The sequence below is a fragment of the Silurus meridionalis genome, chromosome 23 (genome assembly GCF_014805685.1).
Source record: "Silurus meridionalis isolate SWU-2019-XX chromosome 23, ASM1480568v1, whole genome shotgun sequence".
Classification (NCBI taxonomy): Eukaryota; Metazoa; Chordata; class Actinopteri; order Siluriformes; family Siluridae; genus Silurus; species Silurus meridionalis.
The window spans coordinates 8,006,680-8,028,773 of record NC_060906.1 but is presented as its reverse complement, the minus strand read 5'-3'; the positions used below and the strand labels follow the sequence as shown (position 1 = coordinate 8,028,773).

The 22,094-nt window shown below is 39.1% G+C and overlaps 2 protein-coding genes across 2 annotated transcripts; one reads left to right on the top strand and one right to left on the bottom strand.

Moving 5' to 3' along the window:
- The first annotated feature begins 1,021 nt into the window (after positions 1-1,021).
- Positions 1,022-15,341, top strand: pnocb (prepronociceptin b). Its single transcript, XM_046836399.1, has 3 exons — positions 1,022-1,141; positions 10,336-10,517; positions 11,724-15,341. Exons 2-3 carry the CDS (start codon positions 10,395-10,397, stop codon positions 12,339-12,341), a joined length of 741 nt encoding a protein of 246 aa, XP_046692355.1. The 5' UTR covers positions 1,022-1,141; positions 10,336-10,394; the 3' UTR covers positions 12,342-15,341.
- On the bottom strand, positions 15,256-21,243 carry znf395b (zinc finger protein 395b). The gene is made up of 10 exons (XM_046836397.1): positions 20,941-21,243; positions 20,626-20,742; positions 20,371-20,513; positions 19,009-19,115; positions 18,578-18,786; positions 18,402-18,502; positions 17,354-17,588; positions 17,047-17,133; positions 16,450-16,568; positions 15,256-16,083 (listed from the first exon to the last, which is right to left on the bottom strand). Exons 2-10 carry the CDS (start codon positions 20,677-20,679, stop codon positions 15,972-15,974), a joined length of 1,167 nt encoding a protein of 388 aa, XP_046692353.1. The 5' UTR covers positions 20,680-20,742; positions 20,941-21,243; the 3' UTR covers positions 15,256-15,971.
- Between the last annotated feature and the right edge of the window lie 851 nt (positions 21,244-22,094).

The window sequence follows — 22,094 nt, the reverse complement described above, 5'->3', positions numbered from 1 at the left end:
ACCCTCCAGCACTATAATGACCAATTCTGAATGAACAAAGAAACAGAAGATGAATATCAACGTTAAGGCCCAGTCAGAGCCCAGATCAAAATCCGAACAAAAACCTGTGAAATAATTTGAGGAGGGTTATGAACAGGAAATCTCTCACAATTTGATTGCGCAAGATGTGCTTACTTGATAAACTCTTACACAAAAGGTTGGAATGCTATATTACATTACATTATATTTCTTTACATACCTGCATTTTTAGTACTGGTGTGTAGCCTGTTTTTATTGACTATACTTTTAACATCATTGTTGCTTGTAAACAGGTCACCGTTGACATTATGGTAACACCTGACCCAAACCGATTAAAGCTTTGGGTCCATTTCTGTGTTTAATACATTGAGCAATTTCTCTCTCTCATGCTGGTGACGTTGTTACAGTATATTGTATTTGTATATGATAGATATTTCAGTACAACAAACAGGAACACAAGGAACAAAATCAAGACTATTGTTGTGCACTGAATGATTCATGGATTGTTTCCGGGGTTTTTTTTAATTGACAAATGATACTCTTGATCTTTATCTGCTCTTTTTGCTCCTATCTGTGACGTCTCGTTCCACAGAGACGTTTTTTTGCCTCTGGGAGCGTTTGTTTTTTCCTTCTTGGATGCGCCCATTGGCTACAAAAGATCTTAACTTCTATTGGCTTCTATTTGATGCCAAATGACAAACGCTTTCATGTTTATTATCGCATCTTAACAGAAGATATCCATGTGTATTCGTTTATTTTTGGCACAAGAGTTGTTTTTTTCATCGGGGTGGGGGCACTTAGAAGTAGATGTGACGTTCTTGGTGAAGGTATAGACGTCAGAGTTGACTAAGGGTTGCTGGTTCAAGTTATGCACGATTCCATACCTTAGTGTGTCCCTCTGTGTGGTGTGGAAAAGCAAGAGGGTGTGTAGAAAAGGGGGGATGAAGGGGGGTGAATCAGAGGAAGGGGCGGGTAGTTATAAGAGACGAGAGCGCGTGAAGGCAAGCAGTTGAACAAGGCTGTGGGTTGGACACTGCTGCCTCATTTGAAGAATCAGTGTGCTTGTGTGTGTGTGTGTGTGTGTGAGCAAGAACACAACGACTTCCTCAGCACCGGAGCACAGGTAAGGTTTGACCTGTCTTTTTGTATGCAGAATAGTGTGTGTAGATACAAGGTGTACATTTTTAACAGGGTTTCCAATAAGTGCTTAAACATTACCCAGTATTGTTGGCTCCTAAATAAGGAGTACTGTTCTATTTTGCTTTAGTTTGCTCACCATCATCATCATCATCATCATCATCATCATCATTATCATCATCATTATTATCATAATCATCACTAAGAAAAAAAAATGTAATTAATATTTACAACCATATTGACTGTTTTGTGTGTGTGTAGTGTGTCAAAGGAAATTCATTACCATTATAGTGACATTCCCATGTGACAGTTTATAATGACTAAGCAATTCCTCAAAAGAACCCATTAGTTATATTAGTTATCACTTCCTTTAACCTTTCGGGAAACAGATTTTCCACTGGTTGGTATTATGGTTTTGGGTTATTTTATATAGCAAATAGTGTGTTGTTTTTTTATATACATTTTTATATATTTATTGCACAAACTGTTTCTGAAAAACAAAAAAAATATTATAAGCAAAAATTATACAGTGATTATGAGCTTTCTCACCAACGTTCATCCTAAACAGCTAAATGTCTATAAAGTTGCAGGGTAATGGAGGTTTTAATTATTTGTTTGTTTATTTATGAATTAATTAGGTCATATTTTTCTGTCTTTTTGTAGATAGGTTTAGCAGGAAGTGCATGCTCAGTGCAGCTATGACTGATAGAACATCATGCAAATGATGTGATAGGATAGAAACATAAACCTAAATAACTGCCATCATGACAACTTTTTGATGTATTCATTTCTTGTTAGAATTATCTATATATCTCAATAATTATATATATATATATATATATATATATATATATATATATATATATATATATATATATATATATAAAATGATTTCTTATCTAGATTTTAATTATTGAGAACCTTATTGCAACACTTTACCAGAATTGTACTCAAAAATACTTGAAATCCTAATAAATTCATTAATTTAGGCTATATTATCCCCCTACATTTGAGAACTTGTAGTACTTACAGCCAAAAAGGGACCAAATATAGGCTACTAGAATTTGTTTGATCTTTTATCCTTGATTTTGTCGTCATTATCCTGACGCAAGCGACATCTCGCTCTGTGCTGGAATGCCCTTTGTTTCTTACTCATCAGAAGGCTAAGTATGCGTATCATACTGTGCTAATCAAGACTGTTTTGGGGGACTGCAGCACTTGTCAGGGTTTGGAGTACTCCTAATTTTACCTCCAACATTTTTTCAAATGGCTCATAAAGCCATAAAACGAGTGCAATGTCTCTGAGCATGACAAGCTATGAGTGTATACATAAACACACACATACATACATACATACATACATACATATATATATATATATATATATATATATATATATATATATATATATATGTGTGTGTGTGTGTGTGTGTGTGTGTGTGTGTGTATATCATCTCATAAAAGTGAATAGGAAGTGATATTGAATACAAGTACCAGGCTCTATCTTTATACAGTTTGATTTAATGCCATTTGCTGCCACGTGTTCGGAGTCTCGTTTCCATCAGGAGTGCACTTTCTTACAGTGATTGCTTTTAACATCTTATAATTGGTTACATCTGTCAGGAAATTAATGCCTCTATTGCAGGTGAGCTGCAAGCCGAGTGAACCGCTTAATGTGTGCAATGACTTTCTTTCCTCCACTCATGAATTCGATATCAAATGAAAGCATGCGCCTCTTAAAGAGTGAGCTTTTAGAATATGTGTTCAGTGTACAGACACAAAGCAGTAGGAAAATCTCAGGTATAATGAAAAATATGCAGGATCAAAAGAATTCGAGGTGTCCATGTAGAACATATCATCCGAATATTCCTGAGAATTTGAATTCACTGTAAGTTTCACCTAATGCAAGTTTGACCATGAGGTTAGCTACTTCAAAACTTTTGCTGCTTCTTTGATTTTTGTTTGATTTTAGCCTTCCATCAAAAAAAAACCAAAAACTGTTCAAAAATGGGAGTCCGTTTCCTGAGAAATGTCTGACAGCATGACAGATCGAGTTCATATCCATTTCGTGGTGAAATGTAGCCAGAGGAGAAGGTGATGGCAGATTCATTGAGTTTGTCTGGTCTCCACTAACCTTCATTCATTACACATCACCATTCACTGCCTTGGATTGCTGCTTTTTGTCGATAAAGTCCATCCTGGGCACTGAGGCAAAATGCAATAATTGCTACTTTGCTAGAGGGGGCGGAGTAAAAATCATCTCCACAGACGCCATCCCTTTGGGGTATCAATGTGTCTGCGTCGGACCGAAAACGGTTATGACACTGAGAATCCTGATGATTAGATTTTTATGGTGTTTGCGATAAGCAAAATGAAATTTGCTGGATGCGGCAAAACAGTTGTTCTATTACTTACTACATAATGAAACTGGAATAAAGTGTGTTTGATTTCATATACTCGTAGGTCGTGCTTGTGGGGCAGGGGCACTTAAGAGTGGGGTGGGGTCTGAGGTGGTGGCAGGGGACTAGGCAATTAAAGATCTCCCCTTACTTTCAGGCAGACAGTGACAGACGTCATAGTGAGGACATACAGATTTGCTTATCGGTTTCCAGCCTGCGACCTGGTGCCTGCCAATCAGATTCTTAGATGGATTGTTGCCTCAGGAACAATAAATGGAGCCGGCTGTTTGCCTTGGAGTCGATAGCATCAGGTGGCTCCTGGCTGGGGGAAAGGGTTAGCGTGGTGCTTTAATCGGATTAAAATTGCCTCAGATTTATCATTTTACGGTTCTCCCCTGGGGGAATGTGAGTGGAGGCTCGCAATCTCACAACTGCAGCATGCGGCCCCCATACAAGCACGTTACACAGCAGTACATTCATCAGGAATGGAGACAAAAACAAACACAACGCAAACACTTAAACATAGCCATGGACGATACCCTGAGGTTGGCTATGTGTATTTAGAGGAGTCATCAGAGTCAAAACTGATGGGGAAGAAATCCTAGCAACATAACAAATTATACTGATCTGATAAACCAAGCAAATGATTATTAAACTTATTACTAGACATGATTTCAAGCTTTAAGACTTGTATTACTGATATTTCTCGAAATGAAAATGATTTGCTATTAGAATAATACATTTTAAAGTTTGAGAATGAATCACTCAGGAATAGGATTTTCATCATTTTATAAAAGAATAATTTGGATTGGCCAATTTCCAGAGAGTCTAACAAGCTCTTGCTCTTGTAATAGCGCTTTTAAACTTATACTGTATATACACTATATGGACAAAAGCATTGAGAGACCTGACTTTTATAGCCATTTGGTATTCTTCCCCAAACTCTAACCACAATGTTGGAGGCACACAATTGCATAGGATGTCTTTGGATGTGGTAGAATGAAATTGTCCATTCACTTAAACAAGGAGACCTAAACCTGTTCCAGCATGACAATGAAGATATGCTTTACATGAGTTGGAGTGAACGTTCTGCTATAGAGCTTTAATCTGAACACTACTTAACACCTTTGGGGTAAATGTGAGTACTGACTGCACCCCAGACCTCTTAACCTCACCTACATCAGTACCTACTAACACCCTTGTGATGAATGAGCACAATTCTCTATAAGCAAAGTCTAAAATCTAGTGGAACAGAGCAGAGTGGAGGTTATTATAACATCAAATTTGAAATGGGATTTTTAATTAGCACATACCATCATCGTATATCTGCTAAAAAATGGACATTCGGTGCAACCCAGATGAGGATGGGTTCAACCTTTGAAGCCTGGTTCCTCTCAAGGTTTCTTCCTTATGCCATCTCGGGGAGTTTTTCCTTGCCACATTCGCCACCGGCTCGCTCATCAGAGACAAACTTACTTATAAAGAACATATTCACTTTTAATCATGACATTTTCTGTGTAAAGCTGCTTTGAGACAATGTTCATTGTTAAAAGTGCAAAACAAATAAAAATGAATTGAATTGAATTGAATACCAACATACCAATTTTTTGGTCATATATATATATATATATATATATATATATATATATATATATATATATATATATATATATATAGTTATATAATTAGTTGAGCAACTAAAAGCAGACTCAGACTGTCTGCATTTTCATAGTCTTCCATTACCTCTAAAAACCCGGTTCGATAAATGATTATAGTGAGGGGAGATAATAATAATAATAACCGTTTTTAAAAAAGAGCGTTTTCATCACATAACTTTTGAAAAATGAATCGAGCTGCATTAATAGTGCGTGAGATTAAATCGGCCGAAAAATGTTTGTTCGTGATCGTTCTGCCATCATAAACGACCTCACCACTCACAGCCTACAGCCTCATACACTCTATTACTGGCCTGTAATCACTGCTTTGCTTTTTTCACTTCAATAGAAATTATAAAGAAAGGGAAAGAGAGTGCCTTCATTACAGTTCAGAGGTTGATTTTTGGTTAAAGGTCGATAAGAAGTGTGCGAGGCCCTAATCTGGTCGTGACTAATGTGTGCTGGCAGAAGTGAGTCAGACTCGTTGTAGCTCCCGGTCTCTCTCGCTCGCTCTCATTTCCTCTTCATTATGCCATACATGCTAATTCAGACATCAATTAAAGCCCATGATGAGTTTCGTTAATGAACTTTGTGATCGGGCGGAAAAACAGATGGCGACGCTTTATTTTGCATATCTTCCATATAATAATGTGCTAAGAAAGCGTAATCAGACTTCAACAATATGGCTAGAAGAGCAAAAAAAAGAGCATTTAGTCCTGAGTGGTGAAGACTGATAAACTCCGAGGTCAGAGTTACATCATGGTTATAAATGTGGACCAGGGGGCAAGAATATATGCAATTAAAGCTCATATTTGAACATTCTACACCGACGCCCTTCTAGTTTGTCTTTGAGCACGACACGTCACTTGATAACTCGTCAGCCCCAGGCTGGAGATATGCACAATTAATCGGCATATGGCGTAAATATTTCCTCTCCTATGCCTCATTTGGTCATGTTTGGCCTCAGTGCTGTGGTTGTGATGCGGTTGTGAGGAGATGGTTGAAAAAGATAATGGCATGGTATGTAGAGTATCAACTATCATGTATATTTAAGCAGAGGAGTGACAGTATATCTATATAATATACTCTAATATATATATAATATATATAGACCATTGTTGCATTGATGCATCGATAAAAAATGCACATAGTTTTTACATATTTGCATCATTAAAAATCTATTTATTTATATTAGGGCTGTCAAAGTTAATGAACGCAAATTCATTTTAATGGCACAAATTTTATTAACACGCGAATAATGCAGCGCGCATTTCTGTTCAACCACTTTTATTCAAAATAAAAATAAACAAATAAACAAAAAAATAAATAAATATAAAAGGGGTGAAATTGTAATCTTTAATGCAACACACATGTATTTACTTAAATTCCTTTCTTTACTGAGATATAATAAAAAAACCTACTGAAAATTTATTTTTAATCAATAAACCTGTTTTCCGATGCGCCAAGTCTCAAATCAAGCACCAAAATCCAGCATCCAGCAATTAAAACCGTCCGTGTGGAAACATGGCTAAAGTTCCATTTGGTGTTCTGATGCTTTAGGTAAATTACTGCACCATAATTACTTTAAAACATTTACAAGAATATTTTGTCTTCATGCTCTATGTTGAGTTTGGTTTCACTAATAATAAACATACATTTGCATAAAACATCCATATTTGTCCATGTTGATTGGAGTAATAGAAACTTGTACATTTAGAACAGATAAAAATGTGTGATTAAATTGCAATTATTTGCGAATTAACTTGTGACAATCATGTGATTAATCACAATTAAATATTTTAATCGATTGACAGCCCTAGTTTATAGATAATCATTAGTAGATTTTCTATACTTTTATTATTTAGAAAGTGACTGATAATTTGTGAGCGATATTTAATATATAAATTGATTTCTGGTCGCTAATCTGTGTCTTTTAGCGTATTCTCTCAGCACCAGTGATTACAGCGTTTCACTTTTTCCACATTTTGTTGTTACAACTTCCAAAATGGATAAAATTCATTCTTTTCCTCAGAATTCTTCAAACAATACCCCATAGATGTGAAATCAATTTTTACCCCATGGACAATGTGAAAGAAATTTGTTCCCACTGATCATTTTAGAGATGTTTCTACAACTCGATTTAAGTCCACCTGTGGTAAATTCAGTTGATTGGACATGATTTGGAAATTCACACACCTGTCTATAGAAGGTCTCACAGTTAGCAGTGCATGTCAGAGCACAAACCAAGCCATGAAGTCCAAAGAATTGTCTGTAGACATCTAAGACAGGATTGTATCGAGGCACAGATTTGGGGAAGGGTACCAAAAGATTTTGTCAGCATTGAATTTCCCAATCTGCACAGTGGCCCCCATCATCCATAAATGGAAGAAGTTTGGATTCACCAGGACTCTTCCTAGAGTGGAGCTGCCTGGCCAAACTGAGCGATCGGGGGAGAAGGGCCTTAGTCAGGGAGGTGACCAAGAACCCGATGTTTACTCTGAAAGAGCTCCAGTGTTTCTCTGTGGAGAGAGAAGAACCTTCCAGAAGAACCTTCCAGAAGAACCTTCCAGAAGAACAACTATCTCTGCAGCACTCCACCAAACAGGCCTGTATGGTAGAGTGGACAGACAGAAGCCAATCCTCAGTTGAAGGCTCATGACAGCCACCTGGAGTTGAGAAAAAAAAATGTCTCTAGTCTGATGAAACAAATATTGAATGCTTTGGCCTAAATGCAAAAAGTCAAGTCTGGAGGAAACTAGTCATCGCTCATTACCTGGCCAATTCCATCCCTACAGTGAAGCATGGTGGTGGCAGCATCATGCTATGGGAATGTTTTTCAGCAGCAGAAACTGGGAGATTAGTCATGATCAAAAGAAAGATAAATGATGCAGTGTAGAGACCTCTTTGATGAAAACATGCTCCAGAGAGCTCTGGACCTCAGACTGGGGTGACGGTTCATCTTCCAACAGTACAACGACCCTAAGCACACAGTCAAGACAACAAAGAAGTGGCTACGGAACGACTCTGTGAATGTCCTTGAGTGACCCAGTCAAAGCCCAGACTTGAACCTGATTAAACATCTCTGGAGAGATCTGAAAATAGCTGTGCACCGACATCCCCATCCAACCTGATGGAGCTTGAGAGGTTCTGCAAAGAAGAATGGGAGAAACTGCCCAAAAATATGTGTATAAAGCTTAAAGCTATAAAAGGTGCTTCAACAAAGTATTGAGCAAAGGCTGTGAATACTTGTGATTTTTTTTTTTTTTTAAGATTTCATACAAAGTTCTTATACTTAAAAGCTGTAACAATAACAAAATGTGGAAAAAGTGAAGCTCTCTGAATACTTTCCAGATGCACTGTATTTTGCCATTGCATTGAATCGCATTGTGTTGAATCGAAATTGAAATCGGAGCACACTGCATGGTAATCGCATCGCATTGGTAGCTGCACTATATGGCTCTTTAATGTATTGTATCGTTGGCTATGCATCGAAATATAGACGTTTTATTATTTTGCTATAAAACCTTGACACTACCTGCTATCGTGCTTCTTTCTACATTCTAGGCAAGACAGGATCTTCTTCCGTCTTCTCCTAAACCAGTAATTTAATACCCAAACCTCCACTGCTGCGTTGTTGTCCTTCAGCAACACCGTGAGCTTTTTAGCAGATACTATCAAAAACCCATGAAATTGGGTTCAACGTTTAGCGCACCGTGAAATTATCACGCATCTCTCCTCCACCTACTTTAAATGAATTAAAATGCATCAGGTTCACAAGTGAAGCGTTGGATTTCTCAGATACTGCGCAATATCCGAGGGCGAACACCACAGGATCAAGACTTGAGTGTAAAGTGTATAGCATGATGTGAGCGTTTCTTATTTCAGTGTTGAGAAACACCAATTAATAACTCATGAGTAGGATACATTTGTTATATTTACTAATTACGGTCATGTTTCCTGGGTGTGGATAACACTGACATGGCTGATGTGTTGTTCGTTATTTAATCCTCCATTTATCATCAGTATTCAACCCTCATCATCTGTAACTTGAATAATGAATATTCTGCACACACTGTGTTCTTTCAGCTGCTAACATATTTGGTAATCCTATGTATTCTATTGTAATGTACTTTTGTCTTATAACTAAATCTATATATACTATACTACTTCTTTTTCTTCTTCCTCTTTATCCTCAACCTCTTCTTATTCCCATAAGTCATCTTCTTTTCCTTTTTAATTCTTCACCCTCTTCCTTTTGCTCTCCCCCCTACTCTTTTACTTCATCTTTTTTCTGCTTCTTCCTCCTGTAATTCTTTAAATTCTTCCACCTCTTCTTTTTAATCCTCTTCCTCCCCGTACTTTTCTAATTCATTTTTCACTTTTGAGTCTTCCTCTACTTTATCACTACCATCTTCTTCTTCGTTTTCCTCTACTGTTTCTTTTTCCTCCTCCTTTTCTTCTTCCTCTATTTCTTAATCATTATCATCATCATCATCATATTTTTTTTAGTATTCTTCTCCTACTTCCTACTATTCTTCCTTGTCTACTTCTTCACCTGTTTTTTCCACTTCTTCTTATTATTATAACTATTATTATTATTATTATTATGACTATTATTATTATTATTATTATTATTAATATCATTATCAATAGTAAAATTTGTTTATAAAATTGAAAAATACTTCATTATTCTCTCAAATGGAGATGTCAGCACAGGTTTGAGTCTAATTAAGAGGATGATTATCCCATTTTGGACTTAAATCCCATTTTGTTTGCTGTGTTCTGTGAAGTGCTAGCACAGTAGATAAGATGGTGGACATCTGATTGGAAGATCATGGGTTTAAATACCAGCACTGCCATTGTTGGGCCCTTGAGCTCTTAACCCTCAACTGCTTAGATGTATGAAAGAGATAACTGTAAGTCCCTCTGGATAAAGGCATCTGCCAAATGCCATAAATGTTAATGACCCAGTGATATACTATATATATACAAAATAGATTGTACGTCTGTTAAAGAAACTGAACCAGTGCTTTTTAATGTAAATGCTAGAAAGAAAAAAAAGTGTGACTCCAAAAATGACTAATTTTTCCCTCTGTACTTTATACTCCACTTTTTTTTATACTTAGGAAATCCTGCAATCTTTTAAAGCACAAACCATTCCTGGGGATTGTACAGTAAAGAAGCCATGAAGACGCCACTGTGGGTCCTTCTGTTGTTGAGTTTGTGTGTCCCGAGTCGCAGCGACTGCCAGGGCGATTGTCTAACCTGCGCACTTCTCCTGCCCCCGCAGCAGACTTTCAACACGCTCGTGAGTGATCACTTATAATCTCTCTCTCCCTCTCTTTATAAAAAAGTCTCTCACTTTTGTTACTCAACAAAAGCCCGGGTTGTTCTGTGTGCAGTTTAAATTGGGGCCAAAAAAGTATAAAAAATTGCTTTCAGTGTCACGCCACTTGCTCTTTAATCAACTTCCTAATGGGTTTGAAGATGCAAAAAGCTGTGCTTGAGTCGATTTAGTTAATATATGCACATAATTGGTTGGAGGAAAGGCTGCCACTTATGTGCCTGGCATTTTACTGATTCTCACAAGAGCCTTTTCAGGCTGGAACAAAAAACCCCTCATGCTATCAGTCTTTCATTTCACACATCCTCACATTGAACTAGCTGCTGTTATTATAGCATACAGATATATTTGCACATTTCTTTCTTTTTATTTTTACTTTTCTGCATGTACAACTTCCTTAAATTCAATGCACAAGAATTTCTTTGTAGCCTGTATTTCATTTGCAATGGGTAATCAATTTCCAGGGACATTGCAGAGCTTTCTGCTATACAACGCTTAATGTTTTTACAGCCTTTCTCTCCACAAATGATGATTTCTATTCCTGAAGTAATAGACCATTTGACTCATTTGGTATATTAGGATCTTTTCCTACACCCACGAGCTGTGACACAGCCGATAGTCAGGATTTATATTCAGTATTAATAGAACTATTGTGTTGAAGTACAACCCTATATCCCAAGAAAAGTGTAAAATGTAAATAAAAACAGAATTCAACGATTTGTAAATTTCCAAAACCTATATTCTATTCACAATATAACATATTGTAAACATATAAAAAGTGAGAATATATACCAATTTAAGGACATTTTAAAATTGATGGCTGCAACCAGGTCATGTAATCATCTAGGGTTAGTTAATATCATGAGATCAGTTGCCAAAGTTAAGGTAGAGGAATGTTGTCCCATACGTGTCTGATACAGGATTCTAGCTAGCTTTGTTGTTTTTCGTTAAATGATGCGTCAAATGTTTTCAAACGATAAAAGGCCTAGACTACAGGCAGGCCAGTTCAGTTCCTTGAAATGGTACATGTCCTCAATTTAAACATTTGGTATGTTTTCTATGTTCCATTGTGAATAAAAAATAGATTTATGGGATTTGTAAATGAACGCATTCTGTTTACGTTAGCTTTTAGGAATTGGAGTTGTAACATTTGATGTGATGTCTTGACAGGTGTGTTTGCTGGAATGTGAGGCCCAGGCGTTCCCGACTCAGACCTGGGACCTCTGCTACCAATCGTTGGTTCAAAACCCAGCCACGTTGCCGTCACGTGATTTATCGAAGCGTACAGAAGACGAAGAAAAGCCTCTGGCTATAGTGAAGATGGAAGATGAAGGCTTGGAATACTCCGAAGCATTGGAGCGTTTCCGCCACATGGCTCAAGCGCTCAGCAGTCAAGAGCCTTCTGAGGACGTGCAAAAATCGGAGCAGGCCGGGGAATCCTATGACGTGGGGCTCGATGCCGGTATGGATGACGAAGAGGAGCGAGAGAACTTCAACAAAGTTGAAGAGCAGGACCGAGATGGCGACGCCGGCCTCGATCTTTCGAAACGCTTCGGCGGGTTTATGAAAGGTCGCCATGGCTTCCGTAAGCTGGTGAGCTCCGGAAGACCCCTGCAGAAGCGATACGGTGGCTTCATCGGGATCCGAAAGTCAGCCCGCAAGTGGAACAACCAGAAGCGGGTGAGCCAGCTGTTGAGGCAGTACCTGAGTCTCACGGCACGCACGGGCCGCTCGGGCCACTTCTCCAACCTCTCCACAGCCGCAGTTCGACAAAAGAATGAGGTTTAAACACCCTACAGTAGGTGTTGATCTCTCCTCTTACCTCCATCATGTTCCACATTCAAGATGAGCTACAAGATGTTAAAGAGATCGCATTGCCATCCAACAACAGACGTTTTTTCTTTCTTTTTTTTTTTTTTATGAGTTTGTTCATTTGTTTCCACTATTGATATTTCGGGCTCATCTGCGCTCATTAATTTAGTAATAAACAAGCTGTTGGTTTTGAATCTCGGCCGCTGGCTGAGTTTGAACCTTGGCAGAAATAAAAGCGATGCACTGAAACTTAAATTGAGCATGTCCATCAGTATACAGCTCTGGATGTACAGTAGGAGGAATCACAGAGCACTGTGGTCGTTTTTGTCTGTCCCACGATGTTGAATGTCGGGAAAGGAAAAAGCACTTTATAGAGTTTGTCATTTCGTCTTGCACGCTGTCGATCACACTTGGGTTAAAGTGCACACAAGGAACGGATGGATTTTTGGTTTTTTTTATGACATGTACGATTTATTTTTTTTCGAGTTACATCTCAGAAGGTTTGGGTTGCCTGCTGAAAACAAAATGGGTTCTTATCATAGATAGTGCAGCACACACATCATGTTAACTAAACACCTCAGAAAACCAAATTAGGTTTCTAATTGTACAATGCGCCATGATATAATCGATTATGAGACAAAATATGACACTTGTGACTCGACCACTCTTGTTATAGACACTGTGTGTTGGATCGGGAGCCATTTTAGATGCCTCCCCATCTTTTTTAAACCTAGATATATAAAATCCATAGAGCAATGCTGCCCTCTAGAGCTCACACACACACACACACACACACACACACACACACACACACGCACTTTGCGTGCATGACCTCTGAAGTAAATAACAATCTGGCCTTAATATACCCACCAATCAGACATAACATTAAAACCACCGTCTGTAGCTCTGACCTGTAGATGCCTGGACCACATAAAACCCCCTAAAGGTGTGCTGTGGTTCATGGCAGCACATCCTTTAAGTTGTGAATGAGGCATCCATGGATCATGTTTGTCAACTCATTTGTTCAACACATCCCACCGACACTCGATCAGACTGCCGCCTGGGGAATCTGGATGCCAATATAACACTCTGTCATCTTACAGTTTTTCTCAGTTGCTTGGGAGCGTTTCTCAAATCAGAAAGGAAATTCTCAAACCGACTTGTTCAACCTCATGTTGTCACTTGTGCACATCATAAAAGCATTTTCTCGTTGCTCTGATCAAATTGTGAATGCTTTAGTATATTCATTTAGTTGCGTACAATTTTCTGCTGTTTCCTACATTATCAGTTGTTTATGTGATGCTGATCTATTTATATAATACTAAATAGTTTTAACCCCCAAACATCTCAGCATCAGGTCATTATATAAGTCTTTGAATGCAAAATGGTTAAACCAGTTGTAATATTTGTCAAGCTTAGACTTCTGTTAAACTTTTTTTTTTGTAAATATGTCATGAACTGATGAATTGTTCATCTTATCTTGAATGTCACTAATGAAGGCGAGTGAACTGCATAAGGTCAATCAATAATTAACTAAATCTCTTAAACAGGTCAGAGGTGAATCACATAAACCTTCAATTAGCGACAAAACACAGAATTACGAGCGAACACTATTACAGTACAATAAAAGTGTAAATCTGGTCTCTTGCAATCAGTATCCTACATGCAGTCATGTGTACATTTGTGCTGCTAAAATTCATAGATGGCGTTCAAAAGAAATTGTGAATTTTCGATTATTGTGATCCAAACCGTAGTTTACATCAGGAAACACCGAAACCGTGCGCCGTCATACAGACAACGTGACTAAACATTATGACAATCTTGTTTGTGAACAATCACAGAAGAACTTGTTCTGATAGCAATGAGATGTTCATTGACACAAAAACTAAGGATTTTGAAAGCACAGGCTTTTGCGTAAACCCAATGCATTGTGTTTTTTGTACAAATTGTTGCGAGAAATGCACTTACTGGTTTGCAAATATTCAGAATGATTCTCCAAAGCAACTGAGAAATCTTTCCCAGACAAGCAAAGCACACACACACACACACACACACACAAACCTGGCCGTGAAAGAAAACATGGTTCATCATACCAGCCCTCCTTCTTCTGTTGCTCTATGGTCCAGATCTGATGTTCACACGCCCATTATAGGAGCATGTGCTGGGGTCAGCATTAGCACTCTGACCCACACGGCAGCAGCTTAGCTTCTCAGCAGGTTGTGATGCACTTTGTGCTCTCACTTCTTTCTATTAGAGCCAATATGAACATTTTCAGTTCTTTGTGCTACAGTAGCTCCTTTGTAGAACAGGAACAGAGCGTCTAGCTTTCGTTTCTGATGCATGTCAGTCAACTTTGGGTGTCCATGACTTCCTTGAACCACTTTTGGTATTCACAAACCACTGTATACCAGGAACACCTGACATTTTTTAAATATCTAATCGGTCTACTTATCACAATTTGGCCGTTGTTTAAAGTCACTCAGATAGTTATGCTTCCCCATTTTTCCTGCTTCAAGCCTAATAAATAATACCTAATACCTCAAAATAATACCTAATAAATCTCATGCTATTCACTTCAACATTTAATGTCATGGCTGATTGGTGTGTATATATATATATATATATATTAGTTAAATATTGGTGGAATTGTTTTAGTGATTATATTCTCATTCAGCTATTCCTCCTTTTTTCTTTGAAAAAAGCAAAAATACATATTATTTTATAATTATTTTTGGAAAGCGGTTAGTTTGTTCCTTGGTTTTAAACAAAAGACAAGGAATCGGTATACAGGTCTGTGCCCGGTACAGTATTCTGCTTTTGTCGTTTTTGACTTTGTGGAAAATGAAACCTTCAGAACACATTACATTTGTGAAAGAATTCGACCACATCGTTCAGGTTTTTTTTTTTGGTAATCTTTTTGAATGTGTGCGATGTACATAAAATGCATATAAAATACCAATAAAATAGTTTACTATTTCTCTTGTGCGTTGTCATGCGACCATTGTGCGTTTTGTATAAGGTCTGTGTCAATCGTCTTTAAGGTTGCACTGTTCTTTAGGTGTAAGGTGTGCCTGTAAAAGCAAATTAGTGAAATTTGTCCAAGGATTTAATCCTTTAGACAAAAACAAACAAACAAAATTCTTAATACTGTTGCAAAGGATGGCTTGAAATAGCACTTCAGTTATTAATAAAGTTATAGCTGCTCAGTACTTGCATATACTGTACCATTAACCTCACTATAACTTCATTTATACATGTAGGAAGTGCTGGCACATTGGTGCAGGTCGAACGCAAAACAAACGAACCCCAAACCCCACAGACAAAGAATGATACAGATGTTCAGATATTCACCATAATAGCAAAAGGGACAATCACGTCAATAATCTCAAGAGAGGCTGAAGTGCATGACTGCAAGGGAATGAAAAAAAAACACAACTATGTCACACACTCTCAACAGTGTCACAGAATGAGATCATAAAACGTATGCTTCTACTCCGTTTGGAAAACAGGTACAAAAGGTAAAAATTCTCGCGGTCGCTCAGTGCCAGGAGTAGTCCAATAAAAGGAAGAAAAAAGATTTAGATTGTTCTCCGAACATCTTACACTCTAATCAGGGAAGCGCTGACAGGCTTTTTTCCAGCGACACGCAGTACACCAGTCGTTCCTGCGCTCTACACCGTACACCTTGCGGCATTTTTTGGCCTCACCTCGCCCTTTCCTAGACACACACACGGACGAACCATTACAATAATATAACCTCAGTCAGAAATCACTGGCGAGACTGAAAAGTGTAAATGAATCAGTTCTGTTTTACATCACAGGTGTGAAGGTGTAGTGACTCTACTGGGATTTTAACTATAAGACTGTAAGACCTAAATGGATGGATGAATGGATGAATAAATAGATGTATGGATAGATAGATACAGGGATGGATGGAAGGACGAATGAATAGATAGATAGATGGATGGATAGATGGATAAAACACTTAAAACTATGACTAAAGCATTGTATATTTTCCTGTTCAAATGAATCCAAATAATTTAAATGCACCCATAAACAATATTTCAGGCTGGAGATCACATACCGGTTGGCGCAGTGTCCTCTGGATGGCGATGAACACACGCTGTGTGATCTGGTGGGATCGGTCTCTCGTTGTAGGCACTGCTCGCCTACGCTAACCGAACGGATACGTGGTACACTGGTCTGTGGATCAGATGATGGTGGAAAATGATTATAAACCCTGAAGTAATAAGCTCTTTCACTGAGCTTGCTGTTAACATATTAAAAATATAAAATAAAACAAAAATATAATTTGCTGATTACCGCCAATGCTGACATTTTTCCACATGTCACAAAGTGCTATAGAAGCAAACATTTATTTTATTCATCTTTGTTGAGGTTTATCCAGGTAAGAGTTGGGAGAAAGAGTTTAGGAGAAAACCAATATGCAGCCAATGTGTATAATCCTTATAATCTTGCTGCTACCTATCTCTGTACCACATTCTGATATCGACAAGGAAACTGAATAACTTGTGTAGGCAATGAGGAACCACTGAACAGATGCACTGACTATCCCTATAACTGTAAAGGACAAAGTAAGTAATGAGCATCTAAAACACCACTAACTATGTACTAGAAAACCTCTATGTCTAAGAAGAGAAGAACATCTGTGTAGAGCTACCTGAGGCCTTAACTGGAGTCCAGATGATGTCCAGTCACAGGAGGAAGGAGAATCCGGGGATACGGTCGGCTCAATGGGCACACAAGCCTGAAGAAATGTCGTAATTTATAAAAACGATAATAAAAGTTCACATCTAACGCCTTTAAATGTTATTATTATGGTTGTCCATAATGGGGATCATTGAAGAGTTCGATGTAGAATCCTGTGAGGTTTACAGAAAGCCAACACAGAGAAGCTTCACATCATTTAGAAATGCAACTCAGCTACTTAGTGTACATGCACATGAGACATGAGGTACACGAGTCACCTGGTATAAGTGTTCCTTGTGTATCTGCCACACACTGCTGGGTGCGGATTGGCTGAGGGTGGTGGAGGAAGGAGGGGTCTCTCTGGAAGTAAGCTGGCTGGGGGCTGAACTGCACGTACCCCAGGGCCCATTGATAAATGATAGGGAAGGTATAGATATGGGCATGGGTTCCTCTTCCTGTGAGGAAACCTCGGTATAATAAAAATCTTCTTCTCTGTGAGAATGCTCTGGTCCGCTGTGTGTGAGGAAACAAGAAGAAAAGAGCAGATCCTAATGACTGTGTGCTTTCTTCATGTTTCAGTCCTTATTGACTACAATATACACCTCAGGTACTTTTGTAGGTCAGGTTCCTTAAAAATGTCACGATAAGGAACATGTTGGATGAGTGAATCATGATTATAGTTGATACACTATACATTATATGGCCAAAGGTATTGGAACACCTGACTTCACCAGCCATTTGTGCTTCTTCCCCAAACTGTTCCCACAAAGGCACATGGTTGTACAGGGGTGTCTTTAGATGCTGTAGCATGAGATTTTGCCTTCACTTGAACTAGGAGACCCAAACCTGTTCCAGCATGACAAATACCCTTGTGCACGAAGCCAGATCCTTGAAGATTTGCTTTACATGGTTCGGAGTTGAACTAGGACCTGCTATAGCAATCTGACTTCAACCCTATTGAACACCTTTGGGATGAATAAGAACACCTCAGACCTTCTCACCTACATCAGTACCCGACTTTAATAACACCCTTGTGGCTGAATAAATCTTCACAAAATCTAGGAACGTCTTTCCAGAAGAGTGGAGGTTATTATCACAGTAAAAGGTCACTAAATAAGGAATGGGCTGCTTTCAAAAAGCAAAAACAAACTTTTTTGTGCAGAACGTAGAGAAATGCATGTGATGTAGTGAGCTGCATTGGAGGATCTGCTACAGACAATCTTAATAAGTCATTTTTTGTATGGTTTCAATAGTGGGAGAAAATAATCTTGGTCCAAATTTGGACTGTGGTCCTCCAGTCCTCATTCCATCATACATATAGCTCACCCCAGATGGAGAACGCGAATATGACGCTTCATCCCAACCCGTGACGTCAGCACTTTGGCGCAGCCTGGCCACAGACACTTATATGCTCCCCTGCTCCAATTCTGTCACAAAGGGACACAAAATGATGAGTTAACTTACAAAGCATTTTTTTAAACAGTTTTCTGCAACGCTCTCACCTTGAACCGCCTGGTCTCCAGCTCGTCACGTGCCTCCAGATCCAACTCCATGTTCACCCTTTCGTCTGACAGTTGCCCCATACTGCTGTCTGCCTCCGTAACAGACGGTGAGAGAACGGGACTGACACTGCCATGCTCCCAGCTCCAGCAGCCACTGCTCCCACTGTCCGAAAGTTCCCCTCCACCACACTCCATATCCACCGGGCCACCTGAACATTATGGAATAGAAAGACTGAATGAAGATCTGTGGATGAACGGTGCATTCGTTCAATGCTATACCAACATGCATTTTCCAGGATTTCTATACATGTACCATACATCCCAACAAATCATCATACAAATCCAGAAATAATCTAAAAATATAATACAAATGTATCAGTAGCTGCTGGGTTTGCTTTTTTTCATTTATTTCCTCAGAGATGATCACTTACATGGTAACGGATCTCTCTGTGTGGGGCTCTGGATCACCGGACTACAAGACAGACTGGTGAGGACCATCGCAGCCATGATCTCATCCATTTCTACCGATTCATGACTCCTGAACAATAAAGCAAAAAATTAAAATAAAATGAAGCAGATAAATATAATTCCACAAATGTACAACCTCACTGAACTCTCACATCACACCCACATACACTGTGTTTCTTCTTTATATGCATATACACAATATTGACAATTATTAGGACTTTTCCAGCCATATGTGGTTCTTCACCAAACTGTTGCTACAAAGTTGTACACACCATTGTACAGAATGTCTTATCCCTGTGCACAAAGCAAACTCTATGTACATTTGCTTTACATGGGTTGGAGTAGAAGATCTTGAGAGGCTTGCTATAAAACAATAAACCCTAACGAACACTTCTGCGGTAAATTGGAAAGCTGACTGCATCCCAGACCTTCTCACTACACCTACATGACTTTACTAAAGCCTTTGTAGCTGAATGAACCCAAATCTCCACAAGCACACTTCAAAATCTAGTGGAACATCTTCCCAAAAGAGGTGAAGGAAATGCAGAATGGGGTGTTCAAAAAGTCTTATGGTCAGGTGTCCACAAACTTTCGGCCATATCATGTGCCTATACAGCAGAAGGAGTTGATTGGCTTTGAAAAACATTCATATGCTATTATTTCTATAGAAGCATCTCAATACATGGGAAGCACCACATAATTGAAGACAAACAATAAACAGATTTTAAAAAAAAACATTGATTATTCGTTATTAAAATGTTCTTATTTAACATTCGTGGCTGTGTCTGTGCTTTGTAACAATACGTTTTCTTCCACAGGGTCGTTTTTAATAATGGAGAGATTTCCACATTCCATTTTTTTGTCTTATTACGTTCACAAAAGATGAAACCTAGAGAAGGTGGTGATGGTGTGATGAGTGTGTTTATTTATAGCTGCTGAAATTTAAGGTCCACAACAATAAATTGTAAGTAGTTAGTCGTATGACATGACGTTGTTTCAGGTGTAATAGTAAACTGAAAAACACCTTAGCATGGCACCTTGATACTAATTATTTTGGTATAAAAGTTTTTTTCTTCTCTTAACACTGGTTTTTGTGGGGTATTACGGTTTCAAGGAAACAGGACCAACCATTTTGATGAAGGATTTGTATTTGTGCCAGTTTGAACAACTGCGAAGTCTCTTTCCCCAAAACAATTTGGACATATTTGGCCTGACATCAGTGTGTGTATGTGTGTAGGACGATTTCCTGACTGTTGTATTAACGCAAAGAGCATTCAAATGTGAGCCAAATCAAGACATAAACCAGTTGCCATGCTGAATGTTACCGGTATGGCACTTCTACACTGGAGGACTGTAAGAAAAGAAGGGTGTGTGTTTGCTCAGAATTGGCATGCCACATTTCCCCTAGGCCCGAGCTCTGTCTGTAGATCTGTATGTTCGTGTTCTGGTCCTGGATGCAACGTCTGACCTGCAGAGAGTGGAATGAGATCATTTCAGCCGTCCCGAATTAGGACGTGACAAATGACACGCATATCGAGACCGAATTGGTCATAGTGTTACGTTGGAACAGCGATACGTACCACGCTTCCTTTTTTTCGTCCTGGTTCTGTCTGCATGGCCCCCAGGCCTGCCATGTCGTGCCCTACCCTCTCTCTGTGTCTCTTTTTGTCTCTCTCTGTCTCAGTCGGTCTCAGGTGCTGAAACCAGACAAGTATTACGATGCATGTTAGACATGCTGAGACACAAAATGGCTGAGAATACAAGTCTCAATACATGCACTAGTGCAATACATGACCTAACAAACACAGAAAAAGGACACACTGATCTAAAGAGTGGGACAATTTGCATTGCATACAAAGTAAGCCTTTTGTCAGATATGAATAAGTCAATCAAACCTGCAAATACAAAGTGTCCTGCAAATCCGTGCAGTCTTTGTGGCATAAAAAGAGACAACTAGGTCTTAAACTGCCCTGGACTATGTTTTAGGGCAACACACCCCCTCAGTGAGCCTCTGATACACCAGGCTGGGGAGAAGATCTGATCAGACCCTGGATCAGACCCTGGATCTGACTCTGGATCAGACTGAGCACTGACACCTTCACCTGTATTCAAGCTCGATTATTATTATTATCTCGTCCAGCTGAATGTAAATCATATCTATTCTCTTCGGACGGACAGTCACGTGGTCGTGTCCAGAGCGCACGGTGCCGACTCCGAGCTCCGACTCCGCGGATCCGCCCCGCCGCACTTTCACACGAACCGGAGTCGCGGACCCGTAAACAACCCGCCCACTGTGGGCGTGTTCAACACGCTGATTGGCCGAGCTGCCAATCCCCGCTTCTCCTACCCCTCCTCACGCGTACATGTCCCAACGTGTACAGACACGAGTTACAGCATGGACTGGGTTCAGTGTGCACACACACACACACACACACACCAAGGAAAGTGTGTGAGTGATATGACAATTATTGACCGCAATAATACTGAACACATCCAAACTCTAAAGAACAGATACGGCATTATTTGATAAAAGCCAAAAAGTTATAAACAACCCAAAATATTTTCGATAACAGCTTGGAAAAATCATGGTGTTCGCATCAGATTCATGAGGAAGTCACCAGGAATGGTTTTCAGTTCACAACTGCCTTGTCAATTCTTAATTTCTTGCTTTCTTTACGTGCTTTAGACCAGTGGCCTCCAACCCCCGGGCCGCGGACCCGCACCGGTCCGTGGGTCAAGTGGTACCGGGCCGCACAGAAAGAATATGTAACTTACATTATTTCCGTTTTTTATATGCTGAGGATAATTTGAATGTTGGAGTAGAATGATCAGACTCAGAACCTGCAGATTTAAGGTGCAGACATTTCAACATCCTGTTCTGTTGAAAGGAGACTGTGTGAGTCAGGCCTCCATGGTTGAACTGCAGTAAAGAAACATTCATTTAGAAGAACAACAAGTGTAGTAAGACTTGGGACAAGAAACACAAGAAATTGACATGACCCCAAAGCTCTTGTTTATGTAAAAGCTATTTGTCCAAGAAGGAGCATGA